Source organism: Capra hircus, chromosome 11 (genome assembly GCF_001704415.2).
Source record: "Capra hircus breed San Clemente chromosome 11, ASM170441v1, whole genome shotgun sequence".
Taxonomy (NCBI): domain Eukaryota; kingdom Metazoa; phylum Chordata; class Mammalia; order Artiodactyla; family Bovidae; genus Capra; species Capra hircus.
Genome location: NC_030818.1, coordinates 61,468,328 through 61,491,954, shown reverse-complemented (window position 1 = coordinate 61,491,954; position 23,627 = coordinate 61,468,328). Strand labels below are relative to the sequence as shown.

At 38.3% G+C, this 23,627-nt stretch overlaps 1 protein-coding gene across 1 annotated transcript in view; it reads left to right on the top strand.

The window, feature by feature from the left end:
• WDPCP (WD repeat containing planar cell polarity effector) overlaps nucleotides 1-23,627 on the top strand; it is a 311,304-nt gene that overhangs the window by 238,920 nt on the left and 48,757 nt on the right. Inside the window, exon 13 of the mRNA XM_013967779.2 lies at nucleotides 9,426-9,489. Coding sequence (XP_013823233.1) covers nucleotides 9,426-9,489 — 64 coding nt within the window. The remainder of the gene's footprint in view (nucleotides 1-9,425; nucleotides 9,490-23,627) is intronic.

Here is a 23,627-nt window from a genome sequence, read left to right as displayed (position 1 = left end):
GTCTGCAATACAGGAGACCCAGGTTCGATCCCTGGGTTGGGAAGATCCCCTGGAGAAGGAAATGGCACCCCACTCCAGTATTCTTGCCTGGAAAATCCCATGGACCGCGGAGTCTGGTAGGTTACTGTCCATGGGGTCACAAAGAGTCGGACACGACTGAGTGACTTCACTTTGCTTCCCAGGACAGAGCTCTATCCCTACCTCTTTTGTCTCTCATTTTATCTTTTATATTTTTTCCTATCTCCTTTTGAAGACAATAGGCTGCTTTTCTGGGTGCCTGATGTCCTCTGCTGGCATTCAGAAGTTGTTTTGTGGAATTTTCTCAGCGTTCAAATGTTCTTTTGATGAATTTGTGGGGGAGAAAGTGGTCTCCCTGTCCTGTTCATCCTCCATCTTAGGACCACCTCCCTATTTTATGTTCTAACTTTAATAATTCAATTATCTGAAATCCGGGGAGAAGTAAATCTGTTGTTTATCTTCTAATTTTACATTATAGTAGCTTGTTTTCTTTTGTATATGGTGATGTTTCATTGTGAACTTGTACTTGTTTTAATTTATGGCAGTCCTGGTGGCTTCTATCAAAAGTGTTTTAATCCAAAGATGAATTTTCTTTTTATTGTTTCTGTCAATGTTAAGGGCACTTAAAACCGGCAATCATTTTAGCCCCTGGCTTAATCAGAGTCTCAGGCTAAGCACCTTTATCTTGTGACTTGTTCAAGGCTCAGTCTTCTGAGGGTGATGCCTCAGACTAGTTCTGCCTTTTTTCCTTTTTTTGCTCTCTGCTCATGGAGCATTACTCTAGTGTCAATCAAGGAACTTTGGTTAGTTAGTTATTTTGTAATTGAGAGTGTGGTATTCTCGGAAACTTTTTTTTAAGAGTTCTGTGTTGAGTGAAAAAGTTGGCTTAAAGCTCAACATTCAGAAAACTAAGATCATGGCATCTGGTCTCATCACTTCATGGGAAATAGATGGGGAAACAGTGGAAACAGTGTCAGACTTTAGTTTTTTGGGCTCCAAAATCACTGCAGATGGTGACTGCAGCCATGAAATTAAAAGATGCTTACTCCTTGGAAGAAAAGTTATGACCAACCTAGATAGCATATTCAAAAGCAGAGACATTACTTTGCCAACAAAGGTCCGTCTAGTCAAGGCTGTGTTTTTTCCTGTGGTCATGTATGGATGTGAGAGTTGGACTGTGAAGAAAGCTGAGTGCCGCAGAATTGATGCTTTTGAAGTGTGGTGTTGGAGAAGATTCTTGAGAGTCCCTTGGACTGCAAGGAGATCCAACCAGTCCATTCTAAAGGAGATCAGCCCTGGGATTTCTTTGGAAGAAATCATGCTAAAGCTGAAAGTCTGTACTTTGGCCAGCTCATGTGAAGAGTTGACTCATTGGAAAAGACTTTGATGCTGGGAGGGATTGGGGGCAGGAGGAAAAGGGGACGACAGAGGATGAGATGGCTGGATGGCATCACCGACTCGATGGACGTGAGTCTGAGTGAACTCCGGGAGATGGTGATGGAGAGGGAGGCCTGGCGTGCTGCGATTCATGGGGTCACAAAGAGTTGGACACGACTGAGCGACTGAACTGAACTGAACTGTGTTGTATTTTAACGTATATTTATAAGTCTAGTTGGGAACAGTCTGTGATATTTTTGGTTGATCATGCTACCAGATGCCAAAGCCAATTTTTTCAGAATGTGAATCATTACCTCTTACCAGAAAGGAGAGTACTGCCTAAGCTGTCCACTTTAATTATATACTTCTCAATTTCAGTTAATCATATATATGGTTGCCAAATTGATGTATAAATGGACAGACTCACTGGTTATCACTGCCCTGTCAGGGGTGAGATCTGCTCCTTAGTTGTTGGAGCAGAGGTCCCCAGATCTGTTTCTTAGCTCTTTTTCGGATCTGTTTCTTAGCTCTTTTCTGATACGTGGTATGAGATAGGTGGGATTAGAGAATTCCCATTGGGAGAAGAGCCACTTAGCATTCTACCTCTGGAGATGTTCAACCCCTGGGTGTGCTCTGCTGTGTTAACTTTCCCCTGTTGTGTGAGCTCTCAGATTACATGCTTGATTGGCACTTCTCATGGCCACACTTTAACTGTGGGTATCCTGGCAGTTGGCCCTGGTGTCTCTCACACATTGTTTTCACAAGTGTACTGGTGTAGATCCAGTGTTCGTTTCTTTAATACTTCTTGAATTTTCTTATTTTTCAATTTGCTTACCCTTCACCCAACTCTACCTATATTACTGTTTAACCATTTATAAAGTTTTAATGATTGCTATTTAATTTCTTTGTGATAGTTAACAAAATCAAACAATTATCTTCAAGAATTAAAAAAGCAAGGACCTTAGTGCTTTAACTTTTTTCTGATTATTATCTAATTAATATTTTCTGATCTTAAAAATAGCAAAACATTTGTGTATATGCATGTATGTCTGTGTGTATTTATCTGCCTGTATATTAACCAATTTTTTTTTTAAGCTATTCCTTCTTGCTTTTCAAACCTTCCTTCTAGGATCATTTTCCTTTTTTCCTGAGTTACGTCCCCTGCAAGTCCCTTTATTGAAGATCTGTTGAATGGTTTCAGTTTTTACATATCTTAAAATGTCTTTATTTTGCTTTACCTACTGAGAATTCCATTGTTATATTATACAAGAGAAATGCTTATTTTCTCACTATCATTTGAAGATACATCCCTACTGTCTTCTACACCCCATTGTTGTCATTGAGAGGTCTGGTGTCAGTCTGTTTGTAGGTTATCTTCTTTGTAGGTGACCTGTCTTTTCTCTTGCTTTTTAAGACCTTTTTATTTTTAGAGTTCTGCATCTTCATTGTATATTTGCATAATTATAGATTCTTTTCAGTGTATATCCTGATTGATATATATTGTCCCTCTTGTGTTTATTGATTCATTTCATTTATCAGCTCTGGAAAATTGTCCGCATTTAGCATAATTACCTGATTAGACGTGTTAGACTTTTCCATGTTCTCTGTTTTGCTAACTTCCATGTTCTTTGTATTGCTAACTTCCCTTTATATTTTTTTTCTTGTCTCTTTAACATTTTGTGTAATTCCTTACTTATGCCTCTTTTATTTCACTAATTCTCTCTTTATACCAAATTATTTAACTTCAATTTTTATTTCCAAAAGTTATATTTTTATTTCTTAAAAAATCTACTGGGTAACACTTTTATTATTAATATGTCCTGTTGTAAGCTTATTTTCATGGCCCCATCATTATTTCTTTAAATATGCTGAACTGTTTTACATTCTAATTTTAATAATTCAACCATCTGAAATCCAAGGAGAAGTAAATCTTTTATTTTCTAATTTCCCATCACAGTAGCTTCTTTTGTATTTAGCTCATACTTGTTTTAATTTATGGCAATTCTGGTGACTTGTATCAAAAGTGCTTTAATCCAGACATGGATCTTCTTTTTACTTTTTCTGCCGATGTTAAGGACACTTAAAACTTGGGATCATTTTAGCCCCTGGCTTAGTCAGAAGTCTCAAGTTAACCACCTTTACCTTAAGACTTGGTCAAGGCTCAGTCTTCTGAGGGTGATGGCCAGAGTAGTTCTGCCCTTTTCCCCCATTTTTGATCTCTGCTTATGGATCCTAGTTTCAGTCAAGGAACTTTGGTTAGTTGGTTATTTTTTTTAATTGAAAATGTGTTATCCTTTTTTTTTTCCCTTTTTTTTTTTTAAGAATCTTATGTTGTACTTTAAGATGTATTTTATAAGCAGTCTAGTTGGGAGCACCCTTTGGTATTTTTGGTTGATCATACCACCAGATGCCAATGCCAATTCTTTCATTTTATCATAATGTGAATCATTACCTCTTACCTAGAAGGAACTGTACCTCCTAAGCTGCTCACCTTAATTTCATATTTAGCAATTCCAATGAATCACATATATGGCTGCCAAATTGGTATGTCAACAGACATACAGCTGCTGCTGCTGCTGCTGCTAAGTCACTTCAGTCGTGTCCAACTCTGTGCAACTCCATGACGGCAGTCCACCAGGCTCCTCTGTCCCTGGGATTCTCCAAGGAAGAATACTGGAATGGGGTGCCATTTCCTCCTCCAATGCATGAAAGTGAAAAGTAAAAGTGAAGTCACTCAGTCATGTCCGACTCTTAGAGACCCCATGGACTGCAGCCCACCAGGCTCCTCCATCCATGGGATTTTCCAGGCAAGAGTACTGGAGTGGGGTGCCATTGCATACTAGTGGACATACTAGACATGTTAAATTAGAGATACCTGGAACGAAAGAGTTTAGAGCTCCAGAAATAAATAGATACTAGAGATTTGTGTCTTTGAGGTATCAATGCCATAGGAGCAGTTAGGATTACTGAGGTAGTAAGCCTATCTGAGTAGGTCACAGCCTACTCCTTCATGGAATAGGCAGAAAAAAGTTAAAAAAGACACTAAGAAGGTGAAATCTAAGAATTGAGAGAACAAAAGATGAATCTCCAAATGCAAGAATGGATCTCCAAATGCAAAGAAAGACAGTTTCAAGTAGGGGAAGTTAATAGGATCAGATGTGGCTGAAAGAGCACATAAGAACTTATCTTAGAGGATGAATAATTACTATTGCTAGAGAAGTTTCAATGTAGTTGGTGGGAACAAATGCAAAATGGCAGTAAATCTATGAATAGTATTAATAGTACAACTTGTTGATCTTCTGTCCTCTTCCTTATTACATCCCACGTCCACTATACAGAGTCAGCCATTTTTCCTGGAACAAAAGTGAACACAATTTTCTTCTGATCTTCCATAGTTGAAAGTTCAGTTCAGTTCAGTCGCCCAGTCATGTCCAGCTCTTTGCGACCCCATGAATTGCAGTACACCAGGCCTCCATGTCCATCACCAACTCCTGGAGTTCACTCAGATTCATGTCTATTGAGTCAGTGATGCCATCCAGCCATCTCATCCTCTGTCGTCCCTTTCTTCTCCTGCCCCCAATCCCTCCCAGCATCAAAGTCTTTTCCAATGAGTCAACACTTCGCATGAGGTGGCCAAAGTACTGGAGTTTCAGCTTTAGCATCATTCCTTACAAAGAAATCCCAGGGTTGATCTCCTTCAGAATGGACTGGTTAGATTTCCTTGCTGTTCAAGGGACTCTCAAGAGTCTTCTCCAACACCAAAGTTCAAAAGCATCAATACTTTTGCACTCAGCCTTCTTCACAGTCCAACTCTCACATCCATACATGACTACTGGAAAAACCATAGCCTTGACTAGACGGACCTTAGTCAGCAAAGTAATGTCTCTGCTTTTGAATATGCTATCTAGGTTGGTCATAAGTTTTCTTCCAAGGAGTAAGCATCTTTTAATTTCATGGCTACAATCACCATCTGCAGTGACTTTGGAGCCCAAAATACTAAAGTCTGACACTGTTTCCCCATCTATTTCCCATGAAGTGATGAGACCAGATGCCATGATCTTCGTTTTCTGAATGTTGAGCTTTAAGCCAACTTTTTCACTCTCCTCTTTCACTTTCATCAAGAGGCTTTTTAGTTCCTGTTCACTTTCTGCCATAAGGGTGGTGTCATCTGCATATCTGAGATTATTGATATTTCTCCCAGCAGTCTTGATTCCAGCTTGTGTTTCTTCCAGCCCAGCGTTTCTCATGTACTCTGCATATAAGTTAAAAAAGCAGGGTGACAATATACAGCCTTGATGTACTCCTTTTCCTATTTGGAACCAGTCTGTTATTCCATGTTCTAACTGCTGCTTCCTGACCTGCATACAGATTTTTCAAGAGGCAGGTCAGGTGGTCTGGTATTCCCATCTCTCTCAGAATTTTCCATAGTTTATTGTGATCCACACAGTCAAAGGCTTGGGCATAGTCAATAAAGCAGAAATAGATGTTTTTCGGGAACTCTCTTGCTTTTTCCATGATCCAGCAGATGTTGGCAATTTGATCTCTGGTTCCTCTGCCTTTTCTAAAATCAGCTTGAACATCTGGAAGTTCACAGTTCACATTTTGCTGAAGCCTGGCTTGGAGAATTTTGAGCATTACTTTACTAGTGTGTGAGATGAGGGCAATTGTGTGGTAGTTTGAGCATTCTTTGGCATTGCCTTTCTTTGGGATTGGAATGAAAACTGACCTTTTCCAGTCCTGTGGCCACTGCTGAGTTGTCCAAATGTGCTGGCATATTGAGTGCAGCACTTTCACAGCATCATCTGTCAGGATTTGAAAGGGCTCAACTGGAATTCCATCACGTCCACTAGCTTTGTTTGTAGTGATGCTTTCTAAGGCCCACTTGACTTCACATTCCAGGATGTCTGGCTCTAGATGAGTGATCACACCATCGTGATTATCCGGGTCTTGAAGATCTTTTTTGTACAGTTCTTCCACGTATTCTTGCCACCTCTTCTTAAACATCTTCTGCTTCTGTTAGGTCCATACCATTTCTGTCCTTTATTGAGCCCATCTTTGCATGAAATGGTCCCTTGGTATCTCTAATTTTCTTGAAGAGATCTCTAGTCTTTCCCATTCTGTTGTTTTCCTCTATTTCTTTGCATTGATTGCTGAAGAAGGCTTTCTTATCTCTTCTTGCTATTCTTTGGAACTCTGCATTCAAATGCTTATATCTTTCCTTTTCTCCTTTGCTTTTTGCTTCTCTTCTTTTCACAGCTATTTGTAAGGCCTCCCCAGACAGCCAATTTGGTTTTTTGCATTTCTTTTCCATGGGGATGGTCTTGATCCCTGTCTCCTGTACAATGTCAGGAACCTCATTCCATAGTTCATCAGGCACTCTACCTATCAGATCTAGGCCCTTAAATCTATTTCTCACTTCCACTGTATAATCATAAGGGATTTGATTCAGGTCATACCTGAATGGTCTAGCAGTTTTCCCTACTTTCTTCAATTTGAGTCTGAATTTGGTAATAAGGAGTTCATGATCTGAGCCACAGTCAGCTCCTGGTCTTGGTTTTGTTGACTGTATAGAGCTTCTCCATCTTTGGCTGCATAGAATATAATAAGTCTGATTTTGGTGTTGACCATCTGGTGATGTCCATGTGTAGAGTCTTCTCTTGTGTTGTTGGAAGAGGGTGTTTGCTATGACCAGTGCATTTTCTTGGCAAAACTCTATTAGTCTTTGCCCTGCTTCATTCCTCATTCCAAGGCCAAATTTGCCTGTTACTCCAGGTGTTTCTTGACTTCCAAGTTTTGCATTCCAGTCCCCTATAATGAAAAGGATATCTTTTTTGGGTGTTAGTTCTAAAAGGTCTTGTAAGTCTTCATAGAACCATTCAACTTCAGCTTCTTCAGCGTTACTGGTTGGGGCATAGACTTGGGATTACTGTGATATTGAATGGTTTGCCTTGGAGACCAACAGATCATTCTGTCATTTTTGAGACTGCATCCAAGTACTGCATTTCGGACTCTTTTGTTGACCATGATGGCTACTCCATTTCTTCTGAGGGATTCCTGCCTGCAGTAGTAGATACAATGGTCATCTTAGTTAAAGTCACCCATTCCAGTCCATTTTAGTTCGCTGATTCCTAGAATGTCGACGTTCACCCTTGCCATCTCTTGTTTGACCGCTTCCAATTTGCCTTGATTCATGGACCTGACATTCCAGGTTCCTGTGCAATATTGCTCTTTACAGCATTGGACCTTGCTTCTATCACCAGTCACATCCACAGCTGGGTATTGTTTTTGCTTTGGCTCCATCCCTTCATTCTTTCTGGAGTTATTTCTCCACTGATCTCCAGTAGCATATTGGGCACCTACCGACCTGGGGAGTTCCTCTTTCAGTATCCTATCATTTTGCCTTTTCCTACTGTTCATGGGGTTCTCAAGGCAAGAATACTGAAGTGGTTTTCCATTCCCTTCTCCAGTGGACCACATTCTGTCAAACCTCTCCACCATGACCCACCTGTCTTGGGTTGCCCTGCACGCATGGCTTAGTTTCATTGAGTTAGACAAGGCTGTGGTCCTAGTGTGATTAGATTGACTAGTTTTCTGTGAGTATGGTTTCAGTGTGTATGCCCTCTTGCTACACCTACCATCTTACATGGGTTTCTCTTACCTTGGCCGTGGGGTGTCTCTTCAGGGCTGCTCCCGCATAGCGCAGCCGCTGCTCCTTACCTTGGATCAGGGGTATCGCCTCACTGCCACCCTTCCTGAGCTTCAACGTGGGATGGCTCCTCTAGGCCCTCCTGCACCCGCGCAGCCACCGCTCCTTGGATGTGGGGTTGCTCCCCCTGGCCTCAGGCGCGGGGTGGTTCCTCCTGGCCGCCGCCCCTGGCCTCGGCGCGGGGTGGCTCCTCCCGGCCACAGTGCCCGACCTCGGATGCGGGGTAGCTCCTCCCAGCCGTGCTTAGTGCGCTAGTCGCAGCCGCCTGCGCTTAACTGCGCCGGTCGCAGCCGTGTTACTGGAGATACCAGTAAGAAGAATCAGAGAGTAGATGGGAGAACAACTATCAAACAGTATGGAAATTACAAAGTGTTTCAGTTTCTGGCCTACCAGCTCATATAGAATAATAATAAGCCTTGTTTGAATTTTAATTATATTAGCTATTTCACTAATAAACTTTATATACTCTGTTAATAATAATATTCCACATTTCTGCTATGTTTTATGTGAAAATTTAGTATATTTTATACCATCATATTTCACAATATAGAACAGAACTTGGTTATATATCTGCTTGTTTCTTGAGTCAGAAAAACTGATTATTACATCTGTGTAAGTTTCAGCATAGATTACCTTTTATTCCATAATCCTGTGCAAATTATATGTTCATGACATGCTTTTCTCTCAGGACTTTAAATTTTCTGTAGAGGTAATTAATGTAAACTAAAGTTTGTTCTCACAAAGAACATTCTTAGTTATACCTCAGGGAAAGATAGTATGATTGTGATGAAATAGTAGAAAAGTAATACCTTCTTAAAATACTTAGAAACCACTTATTATTTTCATTTACAACAGCAGGGGATGTTTTTACCCTAGATCACAAATGTGAGAGTTTTGTAAAAATGCAACATTTGACTTCTCAACTTTTACCTAAGAAATATAAAATATAATTATATGATTTATTAATTGCTCTTATCCTGCTGTACTGTCCATATCCTCCTACTTTCCACTTACACAACAAAATAGAACAAAGGAAGAAATAATGAGAAAATGTATTTCTTAAGCTATCATTTCTCTACATTTAGAAGCACCTAATCTGATTATGTTTGTGCTTGACAGTTACACTGAACCCCTCCACAGGCTGTGTGCATCAGCACCTCCTAAGTACAATAAGAGTTCACATAGGGAAGATCCCAGCAGGTGAAGTCCCTACTATTTTAGAATATTTTTATCAGAACAAAAACAATAGCATATAAGTACATTAAACAAACTGCTCTCTCCTCTTCTATAGTTTTGTTCACAACATAACATTTCTCCCTTACAGGTACCAAAGATTTGAAAAGGCATTTCTGTTAGCTGTTGACATTGGTGCTCGTGACCTGTTTATGGTGAGTCATTCCTTGGGATGATTTTGTGCCTTCAGTTCTAACGCTGAGTAAGTTGTCAGCTTTTGTGACCATTAAAAAGGATTAATGTCATTTGTGCCTTCGACACATGGTGGGAAAGCATTATTCCATCTTGGCTTGCAGCTTTGCCTTCATGAAACTGGTCAATAGCCATCTAGCCTCTTTTGACTTACTGACATTTTCCTTGGCAGACCCAAAGGATTTTTTATGTTTTCTAAGAATTTATAATTCTTCAGTGTCTCTCCTCGTGTACTTTGATGTGAGAGGATGACACCTTTGTATCTAACAAGCTTAAATTTCTTTCTAATCCATTCCCTATAGAAGTACAGCTTCAGAAACCAGGACACAGGACAAGACAGGTCCCTGAGATCTTGAATGTGCTCAGTTTGTCCCTTAGGTTTTATTGAGAAGTAATAGTTTGAATGTTCTCACTTGTATTTTTAAAGTGACCACAGTGCAAAGTAGATCCAAAGAGAATATAAGTTCAAACAGTTCAAATAAGCTTTAATCCTCAACTTATTAGTTACAGAACAGTAAAATAGACTAGTTTCTTACACGTCTTTGTGCTCTGTATTAGGTTCTTATTTTATAAGATCTTTTGCCACAATGAGATCAGATAACAAAGGTGGTATTCCTGATTTTCAGCACATCCTGCTCCATAGAAATTTCATTGCTGTCAAAAAATCTTGAAAACAACAAAAACTTCAAGAAGGCTCTTTTATCTGAATCTTCTGTATAGTGAAGACGTTTTATACTGTAAGCTTTGATGCTTTAGATGTTAATATGGGTTAATGATATTAGTTTATCTTGTCTTTGAAATGAGTTTGCTGTTTAAATTCTAATTTCATATCATTCAATTAAACTGCTTTGTGCACTCATTGATCATGGAAAAAAATCTCTCTACTTCAAATTTATGAACTTTTTGTTATTGGTTGGTTGTCTGTATTTTGTTAAGTCACATTGATCAGGCATATTAGTATATTAAGGGAACATTTTATTATTTTCACCAAAGTCTATGCATTAATACATCACAGTGTCAGAAATTTAATTATAACACTTCTTAGATTTTTCTGACCCAAGTGACTTTGTCACTTTATTTCCTCCTCACCTCTGCCACTACTCAGCAATAAAGGTAGATTTTCTTCCTATTTCCTTATTTTTTTATGTCTGTAGTCCCAGGCTTCTTTCTAGCCAAAATAATAACTAAAGAGATGAATATTTATATGTTTAGTGTCTGATAAACTTTCTTTCCCAATGTATTATTATACTGTTCTATAATTTATGCTACATTAACTATTATATTAACCAATACATAATCATCAAAGCCTGGTGGGCTGCAGGTCCACAGGGTCGCAAAGTGTCAGACACGAGAGAGCACACACTCATACTCATCAAAGCCATCTTACAAACTTCTTTTCAAATCATATCTGTTTCAGCATTTAGTCTCAGTTCTGGAGAAGGAAATGGCAACCCACTCCAGTACTCTTGCCTGGAGAATCCCATGGATGGAGGAGCCTGATGGGCTACTACAGTCCATGAAATCACAAAAAGTCAGATACTACTGAGCAACTTCACTTTCACTTTCACTTTCTAGGCAGTAACAATATAAAGTCTCCATGTTAGTTTATTTTATTTTATTTTTTTTCCATGTTAGTTTAAAGCCAAACAGACTTCCTACTAATAGGCTAACCTTAACCCATGAGGATTTTTACTAGTAAAAGATAAAAATCTAAAATAAGGAAATGAGAGATACTTTTGCTTTCCTTTTTATTGTAAAAGTGAACAATCAAAATGCTACATCCTTATTCTTCGTATGTAACTTTTTATTTATAGCCCAAGGTCTGCCTTTAAGGAGCATTAAAAGCCTTAAGAGAGCATTAAGGCCTTAAAGTTCCATTTAAGCTTATGAATCTACCCTATACATTTGATGCTCCACTTTAAAATTGTCTAAAGAATTTATCATGTTTTCTAATCAATTATTACTATTTAAATTATGATCTAGCCTATATACTAAGAATTATTACCTCTTTGGATTTAAAAATTTATAAAATAAATAGTACTATTCTTACCTATAAATTACCTTCTACCCCTAAGATATCTCATCCTTAAAGAATAAAAATATGACTACATTGAACACAAAGGGGTCACAAATAAAATGTAATGCTTAACCTGAGAATATTCTTTTTGCATTAGCATATCTGTTGGTGGTAGAGAGATAAAAGACATATATAGCATGATAGAGCAGACCTTGAATATTAAAAAGTAAGTATGTAGGTACTAGACCTGATGAAATGAGCCAAAAAGGACCTCTTTGTCTACTTTACACATAGCCTAAGTGATCATCTTCTACATTAGAGGTCAGCAAACTATGGCCTACCAAGCAAATTTAGCCCCCAAATGGCTTTTTACAGTTTTAAATCATTTAAAAAAAAAAGAAAAGAAAAATAGTGTCAATATACTTTAAAATGTATGATATTTAAAATACATGATATTCAAATTCAGATTTTCATATCCATAAATGAAGTGATATTGAAACATAGCCAAACTTACTTATGTAATGTGTATGACTGCTTTACAATGGCAGAGTTGAGTGGTTGCAGGAGACTGTCTGGCTTGTAGAGCCTAAAATATTTACTCTCTGGTGCTTTACAAAATATGTTTGCAGACCCCTGGTCAAAACAATCATAATTTATCATTTCATTCCTCCATATTTAAAACCTTTTATTTTATTTTTTTTTATTTAAAAAAAAAAAAAACAACAAACCTTTTAGCATCTTCTCATTGCCTTTGGGATAAATTCTAACTCCTTGAAGTGGCATCTACAGCCCCTCTACTCTCACCTCTCAGCTACATCAGCTTTCTTTCACTTCTGGGAAGTATACTCTACTCTTTGTTATATCCAGATCATGTTAAGGAAGGGAGTAATGGGAAGGTGTGATGGTAGATACATGGAATTTGGGTCATAAGTTGTCTTCAAAGTCTGTAACTTTTGAGTTTTATGTGTAAATGATGATAATAATATAGTAACTATCGATACATTGGATTTTTTTAATTGAATAAAAGAAGTTTTGAATTCTATAATACTTTACAATTTTTAAGTTTCACGCAGATGATTTCATGTAATCCCATAATAACCATTTGCTTCTCTCTGCCCCTCCTGCTTCCCTCTTCAAAGTGGTAGCCACTAGTTTGTTCCTTAAGTCTGCTTCTTTTGTTATATTCACTAGTTTGCTGTAGTTTTTAGATATCATAGAGTATTTGTCTTCCTCTGACTTATTTTACTTAGCATGATGCCCTCCAAGTCCACCCATAGTGTTTCAAATGGCAAAATTTCATTCTTATTTATGGTTGAGTGATATGCTTTTATATATATTTATATATATATATATATGAAGATGTGTTATACATTTATTTATTTATCTCATACCTTGGTAATTATAAATAATGCTGCTATAAACATTGAAGTGCATGTATTTTTACAAATTAGTGGGTTTTGTTTTTTGGATATATATCTAGGAGTGGAATTGCTAGTAGCACTATTTTTAGTTTTTTGAGGAAACCCCATATTGTTTTCCACAGTAATTGCACCAATTTACATTCTCACCAACAGTGTATGATGGTTCCTGTTTCTCTACATCCTCACCAACATTTGTTGTGTTCTTCTTAATGATAGCCATTCTGACTGATGTGAGGAGATATCTCATTGTGGTTTTGATTTGCACTGCCCTGATGATTAGTGATGCTGAGAATCCTTTCATGTGCCTGTTGGCCATCTGCATATACTTTTTGAAGTAATTGTCTATTCAATTCTTCTGCTTATTTTGTAATCAAGATTTTGGGGGGTTTTGATAAGTCATAGGAGCTTTTTAAAAATAATGAATGTTGCTGTCAGTCAGTCGCAAAGTCGCATCTGACTCTTTGTGACCCCATGGACTGCAGCCCAACAGGCTCCTGTGTCCTCCACTATCTCCCAGAGTTTGCTCAATTTCATGTCCATTGAGTCAATGATGCTACCTAACCATCTTGTCCTCTGCCACCCCTTACTTCATAGGCCTTCAGTCTTTCCCAGCATCGGGATCTTTTCCAGTCAGTCCACTTTTCCCATCAGGTGGCCAAAGTATTGGAGCTTCAGCTTCAGTATCAGTCTTTCCAATGAGTATTCGGAGTTGATTTACTTTAAGGTTGACTGGTTTGATCTCCTTGCAGTCCCTCAAGAGTCTTCTGTAGCACTACAATTCGAAAACATCAATTCTTCGGTGTTCAGCCTTCATAAAGGTCCAACTCTCACATCCATACACAACACTGGAAAAAACATAGCTTTGACTATACAGACCTTTGTTGACAAAGTGATGTCTCTGCTTTTTAATATGCTGTTTAGGCTTGTTATAGTTTTCCTTCCAAAGAGGGAATGTCTTTCGGTTTCATGACTGCAGTCACCATCCATAGGGATTTTGGAGCCTAAGAACATAAAATCTGTCACTGCTTCCACTTTTTCCCCTTCTGTTTGCCATGAAGTGATGGGACTGGATGCTATGATCTTAGTTTTTTACTATTGATTTTTAAGCCAGCTTTTTCACTCTCCTGTTTCACCTTCATCAAGAAGCTCTTTAGTTCCTCCTTCCTTTCTGCCATTAGAGTGCTATCATCTGAAGATATAAGGCTGTTGATATTTCTTCCACCAATCTAGATTCCAACTTGTGATTCACTTACCTTGGCATTTCACATGTTGTACTCTGCATATAAGTTATATAAATAGGGTGACAATATACAGCTTTGAGGTACTCCTTTCCCAATTTGCAACCACTCAGTTGTTCCATATCTGGTTCTTACTGTTGCTTCCTGACCCATATACAAGTTTCTCAGGAGACATGTAAGGTGGTTTGGTAGTTTTAGGTAGTCTAAATTCATCCCTTTAAGAATTTTCCACAATTTCCTGTGATCCACATAGTCAAAGGCTTTAATGTAGTCAGTGAGGCTCTGGAATTCCATTGTTTTCTCCACAATCCAGCAAATGTTGCCAATTTGATCTCTGGTTCTTCTGGCTCTTTGACACCCAACTTCTACATCTAGAAGTTCTTGGTACATGTGCTGCTGAATGCAAGCTTGAAGGATTTTGAGCTAACTTTGCTAACATGTGAAATGAGTATAATTGTATAGTATTTGAACATTCTTTGGCATTGCCCTTCTGTGGGATTAAAATTAAAACTAATCTTTTCCAGTCTTGTGGTCACTGCTAAGTTTTCCAAATTTCATCACATATTGACTACAACACTTTAACAGCATCATCTTTAGGATTTGAAATAGCTCAGCTGGAATTCTGTCACTTCCACTACCTTTGTTTACAGTAATGCTTTCTAAGGCCCCCTTGACTTCACACTCCAGGATGTCTGGCTCTAGGTGAGTGACCACACCACTGTAGTTATCTGGGTCATTAAGACTTTTTTTGTATAGTTCTTTTGTGTATGCTTCCCACCTCTCTTAATCTCTCCTGCTTCTGTTAGATCCTTACCATTTCTATCCTTTATCATGCCCAGCCTTGCATGAAATGTTCTGTTGATATCTCTAGTCTTCCTGAAGAGGTCTCTAGTCTTTTCCATTGTGTTTTTTTCCTCTATTCCTTTGCATTGTTCATGTAAGAAGGCCTTTTTATCTCTCCTCAATATTCTCTGGAACTCCACATTTAGTTGGGTATATATTTCCCTTTCTCACTTGCCTTTTGCTTCTCTTCATTCTTCAGCTTTTATTTATATTAAAAAAAAACCCTTTTATTTATAATAAAAACTTCAGCATTTATTAAAAAACCTCCTCAGACAATCAGTTTGCCTTCTTGCATTTTTTTTCCCTTTGGGATGTTTTCCTTTGGGTCATTGTCTCCTGTACAATGTTATGAACCTCTGTCCATAGTTTTTCAAGCACTCTGTCTACCACATCTTATCTGTTGAATCTGTTACTTTCACTGTATAATATAAGAGATTTTATTTAGGTCATAACTGAGTAGCCTATTTTTTTTCCCTACTTTCTTCAGCTTGAGCCTGAATTTTACAATAAGGAACTCATGATCTGAGCCATGGTCAGCTCCAGGTATTGTTTTTGCTGACTGTATAGAGCTTCTCCATCTTCGGCTGCAAAGAACATAATCAATCTGACTTTGATATTGACCGTCTAGTGATGTCCTGGAGAAGGCAGTGGCACCCCACTCCAGTACTCTCGCCTGGAAAATCCCGTGGATAGAGGAGCCTGGTAGGCTGTAGTCCATGGCGTCGCTAAGAGTTGGACACGACTCAGCGACGACTTCCCTTTCACTTTTCACTTTCGTGCATTGGAGAAGGAAGTGACAACCCACTCCAGTGTTCTTGCCTGGAGGATCCCAGGGACGGGGGAGCCTGGTGGGCTTCTGTCTATAGGGTCGCACAGAGTCGGACATGACTGAAGTGACTTAGCAGCAGTGATGTCCATGTGTACAGTATCTCTTGGGTTACTGGGAAAGGATGTTTGCTATGACCAGCCTGTTCCCTTGACAACTCTGTAAGCCTTTGCCCTACTTCATTTTGTACTCCAACGCCAAATTGGCCTATTACTCTGGATATCTCTTGACTTCCTAATTTTGCATTCCAATCCTCTATGATGTAAAGGCCATCTTTTTTTTTTTTTTAATTAGTTCTAGAAGTTCTTAGAGATCTTCATAGAACTGTCAGCTTCAGCTTTTTGGCATCAGTGACTGGGGCAGAGACTTGGATTACTGTGATATTGAATAAGGTTTGCCTTGGCAACGAACAGAGATCATTCTCTCCTTTTTGAGATTTCACCCAAGTACTGCATTTCAGACTCTTGTTAACTATGAGGGCTACTCCATTTCTTCCAATGGATTCTTGCCCACAGTAATAGACATAATGTTTACGTGAATTAAATTTGCCCACTCCTGTCCATTTTAGTTCACTGATTCCTAAAATGTCTATGTTCACTCTTGCCATCTCCTGCTTGGCCACATCCAATTTACCTTGATTCATGGACCTAACATTCCAGGTTCCTATGCAATATTGTTTTGTACAGCATCAGACTTTACTTTCACCAGCAGACATATCCACAACTGAGCATCATTTCTGGTTTGGCCCAGCTCTTTCATTCTTTCTGGAGCTATGTTAGTATTTGCCCTCTGCCCTTCCCCAGTACCATACTGGACACCTTCCAACTGGGGGTACTCATCTTCAGGAGTCTTATCTTTTTGCCTTTCATACTGTTAATGGGGTTCTCATGGCAAGAATACTGGAATGGATTGCCATTTCCTCCTCCAGTGGACGCATTTTATCAGAACATCATGACCTGTTTGTCTTGGATGGCCCCGCACAGCATGGCTCATAGCGTCACTGAATTATGCAAGCCCCATCACCACAACAAGGCTATGATCAAGGGGATATATGAATATTAACCCCTTACTGGTCATATCATTTGCAAATATTTTCTCCGTTTACTAGGTTGCCTTTTTATTTTGTGAATGGTTTTCTTTCCTGTGCAAAGGTTTTTAAGTTTAATTAGGTCCCACTTGTTTATTTTTGCTTTGTTTTCTTCACTTTACGAGATGGATCCAAAAAATATTGCCACAATTTACACAAGAGTATTTTGCCTGTGTTTTCCTCTAAGAGTTTTATAGTATCTGGTGTCATATTTAGGTTCTTAATCCATTTTGAGATTGTTTTTGAATCTCTGTGCAGATATTGTATTGAAAGTACTCTGTAAACCAGGAAGTACTAAAGAGATATCATGTGTTGTTACTAGTAAGAAATGACTTTTACATGCCAGTTGCAAGAAATAATAACCTGAAACAGGACCCAATCTTATGAATATATAGGATAATATACTTTGTAAGCAAAATCATTGATTCAGGAAGCCCTCAGATGAAAATAAAATTTTTGATTATAGGACTAAATAATAATAAAAAATAATACCATAAAATATAAAGAACAAAAAGTAAAAAAATCACTTGGAATTTTCTTATGCAGAAATGAACATCCTTTAAAGTATTTCTCTATGTAAGTCTCTATATTAAACATTTTATTTACAGCTAGAATTTTTTCATTCAACAATGTTACAGTGACAGTTTTCTATAAAATAAATACAGATCTATATCATTACTTTAATGGTTACATTGTATTCCATATTTTAATGGTACTGGTATAAAAGCAGGCATAGAGACCAATGGAACAGAATAGAGAGCCTAGCAGTAAACCTATGCATATACTGTTTACTAATCTTTGACAGGGGTACCAGAAACACACAGTGGGGAGAGGATAGTCTCTTCAGTAAATGGTGATGGGAAAAGTGGATGCTGCTAAGTTGCTTCAGTCATGTCCGACTCTGTGAGACCCCATAGACGGCAACCCACCGGGCTCCGCCATCTCTGGGATTCTCCAGGCAAGAATACTGGAGTGGGTTGCCATTTCCTTCTCCAATGCATGAAAGTGAAAAGTGAAAGTGAAGTCGCTCAGTCGTGTCCGACTCTTGGCGACACCATGGACTGCAGCCTACCAGGCTCCTCCATCCATGGGATTTTCCCGGCAAGAGTACTGGAGTGAGGTGCCATGCAAAAGAATGGAACTGGGTGCACTCACAAAAAAAACTCAAAATGGGTTACAGAGTTACATGCAATACCTGGAATCATAAAACTCCTAGAAGAAAACACTGAGAAAAAGCCCTTTGACAATGGTCTTGGCAGTAATTTTTTTGACTAAGACACCAAAAGCAAAGGCAGTGAAAGCTAAAATATATAAGCAGGACTGTGTCAAACCAAAAAGTTTCTGCCCAGCAAAGGAAACAACCAAGAAAAAGAAAAGGCAGTCTATCTATAATTGGATCATTTAGTTGACATATGACATAAAAAACAGTACGCTATTTCTTTTCTGTTTCTCCGACTTATTATATGTTCTTTCACCTAACCATTCTTGCCCTTCTTTGTATTAACTATATTTATTCCGTTTTTCTCTTTTATTAGTGTATTTTTCCTCTTTTTCTCCAGACTAATGCCTTTTTGGTAAGCCTTTTGGTAGTTGCTGTTGTTTGGGGGTTATTTACTCTTACCTTTTTTTAAACTGAATTTTGGACATAAAATTTTAAAAATTTAGTGATAATTTGAGACTATGTATGATATTATTTTCCTCCAGAAAGAATTTACTTTGTTTCTGGCAAGTATAATAGTTAGGTTAAAGGTTAAACTACATTTTAATCTATTCTGGAATTGAGTTTGTTTGAGCTGAGTTTCAGTCTGAGAATGTATTTCCACTTTATACTTTTATCAAGACTGTAGCCCTTCGGGAGTCCCAGCCTAAAGCTCTACCTCCTCAGCAGACACTGCTAACTTTGTAACCTTAGCCCAGTCAGTGTCCACAGTGATTTTGGAGCCCAAGGAAATAAAATCTGTCACTGCTTCTACTTTTTCTGCCTCTGTTTGCCATGGAGTGATGGGACCAGATGCCATAATCTTAGTTTTTTTGAATGTCGAGTTTCAAGCCATCTTTTTCACTCTCCTCTTTCACCTTCATCAAGAGGCTCTTTAATACCTCTTCACTTTCTACCATTAGACTGTCATCATTTGCATATCCAAAGAATGCTCAAACTACCACACAATTGCACTCATCTCACATGCTAGTAAAGTAATGCTCAAAATTCTCCAAGCCAGGCTTCAGCAATATGTGAACTATGAACTTCCTGATGTTAAGCTGGTTTTAGAAAAGGCAGAGGAACCAGAGATCAAATTGCCAACATCTGCTGGATCATGGAAAAAGCAAGAGAGTTCCAGAGAAACATCTATTTCTGCTTTATTGACTATGCCCAAGCCTTTGACTGTGTGGATCACAATAAACTGTGGAAAATTCTGAGAGAGATGGGAATACCAGACCACCTGACCTGCCTCTTGAGAAATCTGTATGCAGGTCAGGAAGCAGCAGTTAGTACTGGACATGGAATAACAGACTGGTTCCAAATAGGAAAAGGAGTACGTCAAGGCTGTATATTGTCACCCTGCTCTTTTAACTTATATGCAGAGTACATCATGAGAAATGCTGGACTGGAAGAAACACAAGCTGGAATCAAGATTGCCGGGAGAAATATCAATAACCTCAGATATGCAGATGATACCACCCGTACGGCAGAAAGCAAAGAGGAGCTAAAAAGTCTCTTGATGAAAGTGAAAGAGGAGAGTGAAAAAGTTGGCTTAAAGCTCAACATTCAGAAAACGAAGATCATGGCATCCGGTCCCATCACTTCATGGGAAATAGATGGGGAAACAGTGGAAACAGTGTCAGACTTTAGTTTTTTGGGCTCCAAAATCACTGCAGATGGTGACTGCAGCCATGAAATTAAAAGATGATTACTCCTTGGAAGAAAAGTTATGACCAACCTAGATAGCATATTAAAAAGCAGAGACATTACTTTGCCAACAAAGGTCCGTCTAGTCAAGGCTATGGTTTTTCCTGTGGTCATGTATGGATGTGAGAGTTGGACTGTGAAGAAGACTGAGCACCGAAGAATTGATGCTTTTGAAGTGTGGTGTTGGAGAAGACTCTTGAGAGTCCCATGGACTGCAAGGAGATCCAACCAGTCCATTCTGAAGGAGATCAGCCCTGGGATTTCTTTGGAAGGAATGATGCTAAAGCTGAAATTCCAGTACTTTGGCCACCTCATGCAGAGTTGACTCACTGGAAAAGACTCTGATGCTTGGAGGGATTGGGGGCAGGAGGAAAAGGGGACAACAGAGGATGAGATGGCTGGATGGCATCACTGACTCGATGGACGTGATGGCTGGATGGCATCACTGACTCGATGGACGTGAGTCTGAGTGAACTCCGGGAGTTGGTGATGGAGAGGGAGGCCTGGCGTGTTGCGATTCATGGGGTCGCAAAGAGTCGGACACGACTGAGTGATTGAACTGAACTGAACTGATTTGCATATCTGAGGTTGTTTTTATTTCTCTTGGCAATCTTGATTCCGGCTTGTGTGTGTGTATCATCCAGCCCATCATTTTGCATAATGTATTCTGTATATAAGTTAAATAAGCAGGATGACAATATGTATTCTTGTTGTACTCCTTTCCTTTCCAAAATCACTGTGGACAGTTACTGCAGTCATGAAATTAAAGATGCTTGCTCCTTGATAGGAAAGCTATGACAAACCTAGACAACGTATTAAAAAACGAAGACATCACTTTACTGACAAAGGTCCATACAGTCAAAGCTGTGGTTTTTCTAGTAGTCATGTACAGATGTGAGAGTTGGACCATAAAGGCTGAGTGCCAAAGCATTGATGCTTCTGAATTGTGGTGAGTCCCACAGAGTCCCTTGGACTGCGCAGAGATTAAACCAGTCAGTCCTAAAGGAAATCAACCCTGAATATTCATTGGAAGGACTGATGCCGAAGCTAAAGCTCCAATACTTTGGCCACGTGATGCAAAGAGCCATCTCATTGGATAAGACCCTGAGGCAGGGAAAGATTGAAGATAAAAGGAGAAGAGGGCAGCAGAGGATGAGGTGGTTAGATAGCATCACCGACTCAATGGACATGAAACTGAGCAAACTCTGGGAGAAAGTTTAGGACAGAGGAGCCTGGCTCTTACCTAGAGCTCTGTGTGGTTTGTCAACTTTTCAAACACTGCTTTCTGCTAAGTTTCTCAGCCTCTGAGCCACCAATTACAAATTTGCAAATGCTTTGAAAGCAAAAGCAGCACCAAATGTCAGACTGACCTCTCTGGGCTTTGCTTCTGTCTAGGATCTTGGTCATTCAAATACTGCCTTGGTAGGTCTCCAGTGTCTTCAAAAAAACAAACAATTTAAAAAATTATTTTATTGAGCTGTTCTAGTTGTTATCAGCAAGAGTATCCTCTTATATATTCTTAAATGGATAACTGGAATCAGAAGTTTTCAGTATATTTTTTGAAGGTCAGTTATAAGTGTTAAACTTGGCACTAGCTGCTTTCTAATTCTGTATAATTCCCTGAAATGTGCTATAATGTTTGCACTATTAATCACTAAGAGCCTTAAATGTCACAAATACTACTTTTAAGCATGACGTCATCAATTTTGTGTCCAAAATGGATCAAATAAAACTCTATAAAATGTTGTATACTAGGGTCCATCTCTCCAAGTAAAAGCATTCAAAGAGTAAAACCTAATTTTTTTCCAATTTTAACTCATTTCAAAGAAAGTAAAAAAAAATAAAATTTTAGCTCTTCCATTTAAAGAATTGTTTTAATCTTGTAGGATGAATAATGCAAGTCTTTCTTTTTTTAACAGTAGAAGATACTTGTTTTTATGCTTGCTTAAATTTATAGCTGTGCTTTATGATTACCAGTAACAAAATCATTACAGCTTAAAACATTAAAGGAATTAACTTTTCTTAATCAACTGCAAAATGGCTGTATTACACCAAGGCTATGTATGTTATTATTCAATTTGCATAATAATCCTAACCAGTAGAATTATTATGCCTATTTTATAGTTGATAAATTGATAAGGAAAACTGAAAATCATGATTCAAACTCAGAAATGTTTATGTTTGATTATAAAATCCATGCCATTTCCAGTTATACCAAACTGCTCATATAAAGATTAGAAAGTTTCCCAAAGCTTAGTAATTTATGACTTGATAACTACTCATAACTAAGTCAAAGAAAGCTAGTCTTTTCTTTTTATTCTTTACGAAAGTATACAAAGATTTCAGTAAGACTACTTTTTGTAGAATGACAACCTACATGACAATCTGATCTAGCCTGAATGATTTACAGAACCCCATTTATTGGAATACTCAATCTCTTGTCCTGCAGAAAAGTGTCAGATTCTCACTGGTCCCTATAGTTCAGTGTTGTTTCTTACTAAATTCAAACAAAGAAGAAAATGATATAATTAATAGTGGTTCAACTGATTTAAAATAGGGAAAGAGGAATCTTCCCCTTCCACACAATGGACAAATTGGTTCTCAGACTTGTCCGCTTACTGTAAAACTGGACAAAATATATAAGAAAACCGTATTTAGGCAGTGTACAGTAAGGACAGCAGGACCATGATCCTCAATAAGTGGAGAATACGCAGATGAGCCCTGTATGCTATTTCCAGAGCAGAGACCAGTGATGTCACTCAGCTGAAGAGCAAGAGATAAGAGTTCAGAATTCAGGGATGTTGAGGGTTCTAGAATTTGCAGTGCAAGATACCAGAAAGGGAGAATCTGTGTGAAGAGTGGGGACCCAGTAGACAAAGCTTATCAAAGAGCCTCTGCTGTGACAGAGAGCTGAATGGAGATGCTGCACAGTGCTGAGAAATGCTTTAATTCTGGTTCAGCCAAAGTGAAGCAACCTCCGAGCATTTATATGAAACCCCAGAAATGTCATCCTTTAAGAATAAGGGCCACATCCTATGACAATTTACAAAATTGCCTTTAAAAATCATAAAACCAACTTGGCAGGATCAAAGTAATCTACCACTAATTTAATGCTTGTTAGTACAAAAGATTCAATATCCTTTAAAGAAAGACATTATAATCTAAACTCCCTACAATATGACATCCACAATGTCCAGCATAAATATATTACTATGTTTGTGAAGAAGCAGGGAAATGTGATGTATTATGAAGAGAAAAAGAAGCTAATAGTAGCAGACCCTAAGATGACCAAGAGATTGAGATGGGGAGACAAGCACTTTGGAGCAGCTGTTATAAACATGTTCAAGGATTTTAAAAGAACATAATTACTAAATATATAGGGATTCTTAGCAGAGACACAAACTAAAAAAGTAGGAGGGGAGGAATTCTAGAAATGAAAAATATGAAATCTAAAATGAAAAATTCTACTTTAAAAAGTATTGGCCCCATATAATAAAAGATTAGTGAATAGGAGGATAGTTCAACAGAGATCATCCAATTTGAAGAAAAGAAAGAAAACACTGCAAAAATGAACAAAGCCTCAGTAACAGGTGAGACAAAATCAAGTACTCTATAAAACATATGTAATTGGTGAAAGAAGTTAGTCTACAGACACAAGAAGCTCAGTGAGCTCCAAACAGAAGGCAGCTTTACCCAGGCCCACAATATCTTGGCACAGTATCCAAAATACTGAAACCAATGATGAAGAGAAAAATCTTTAA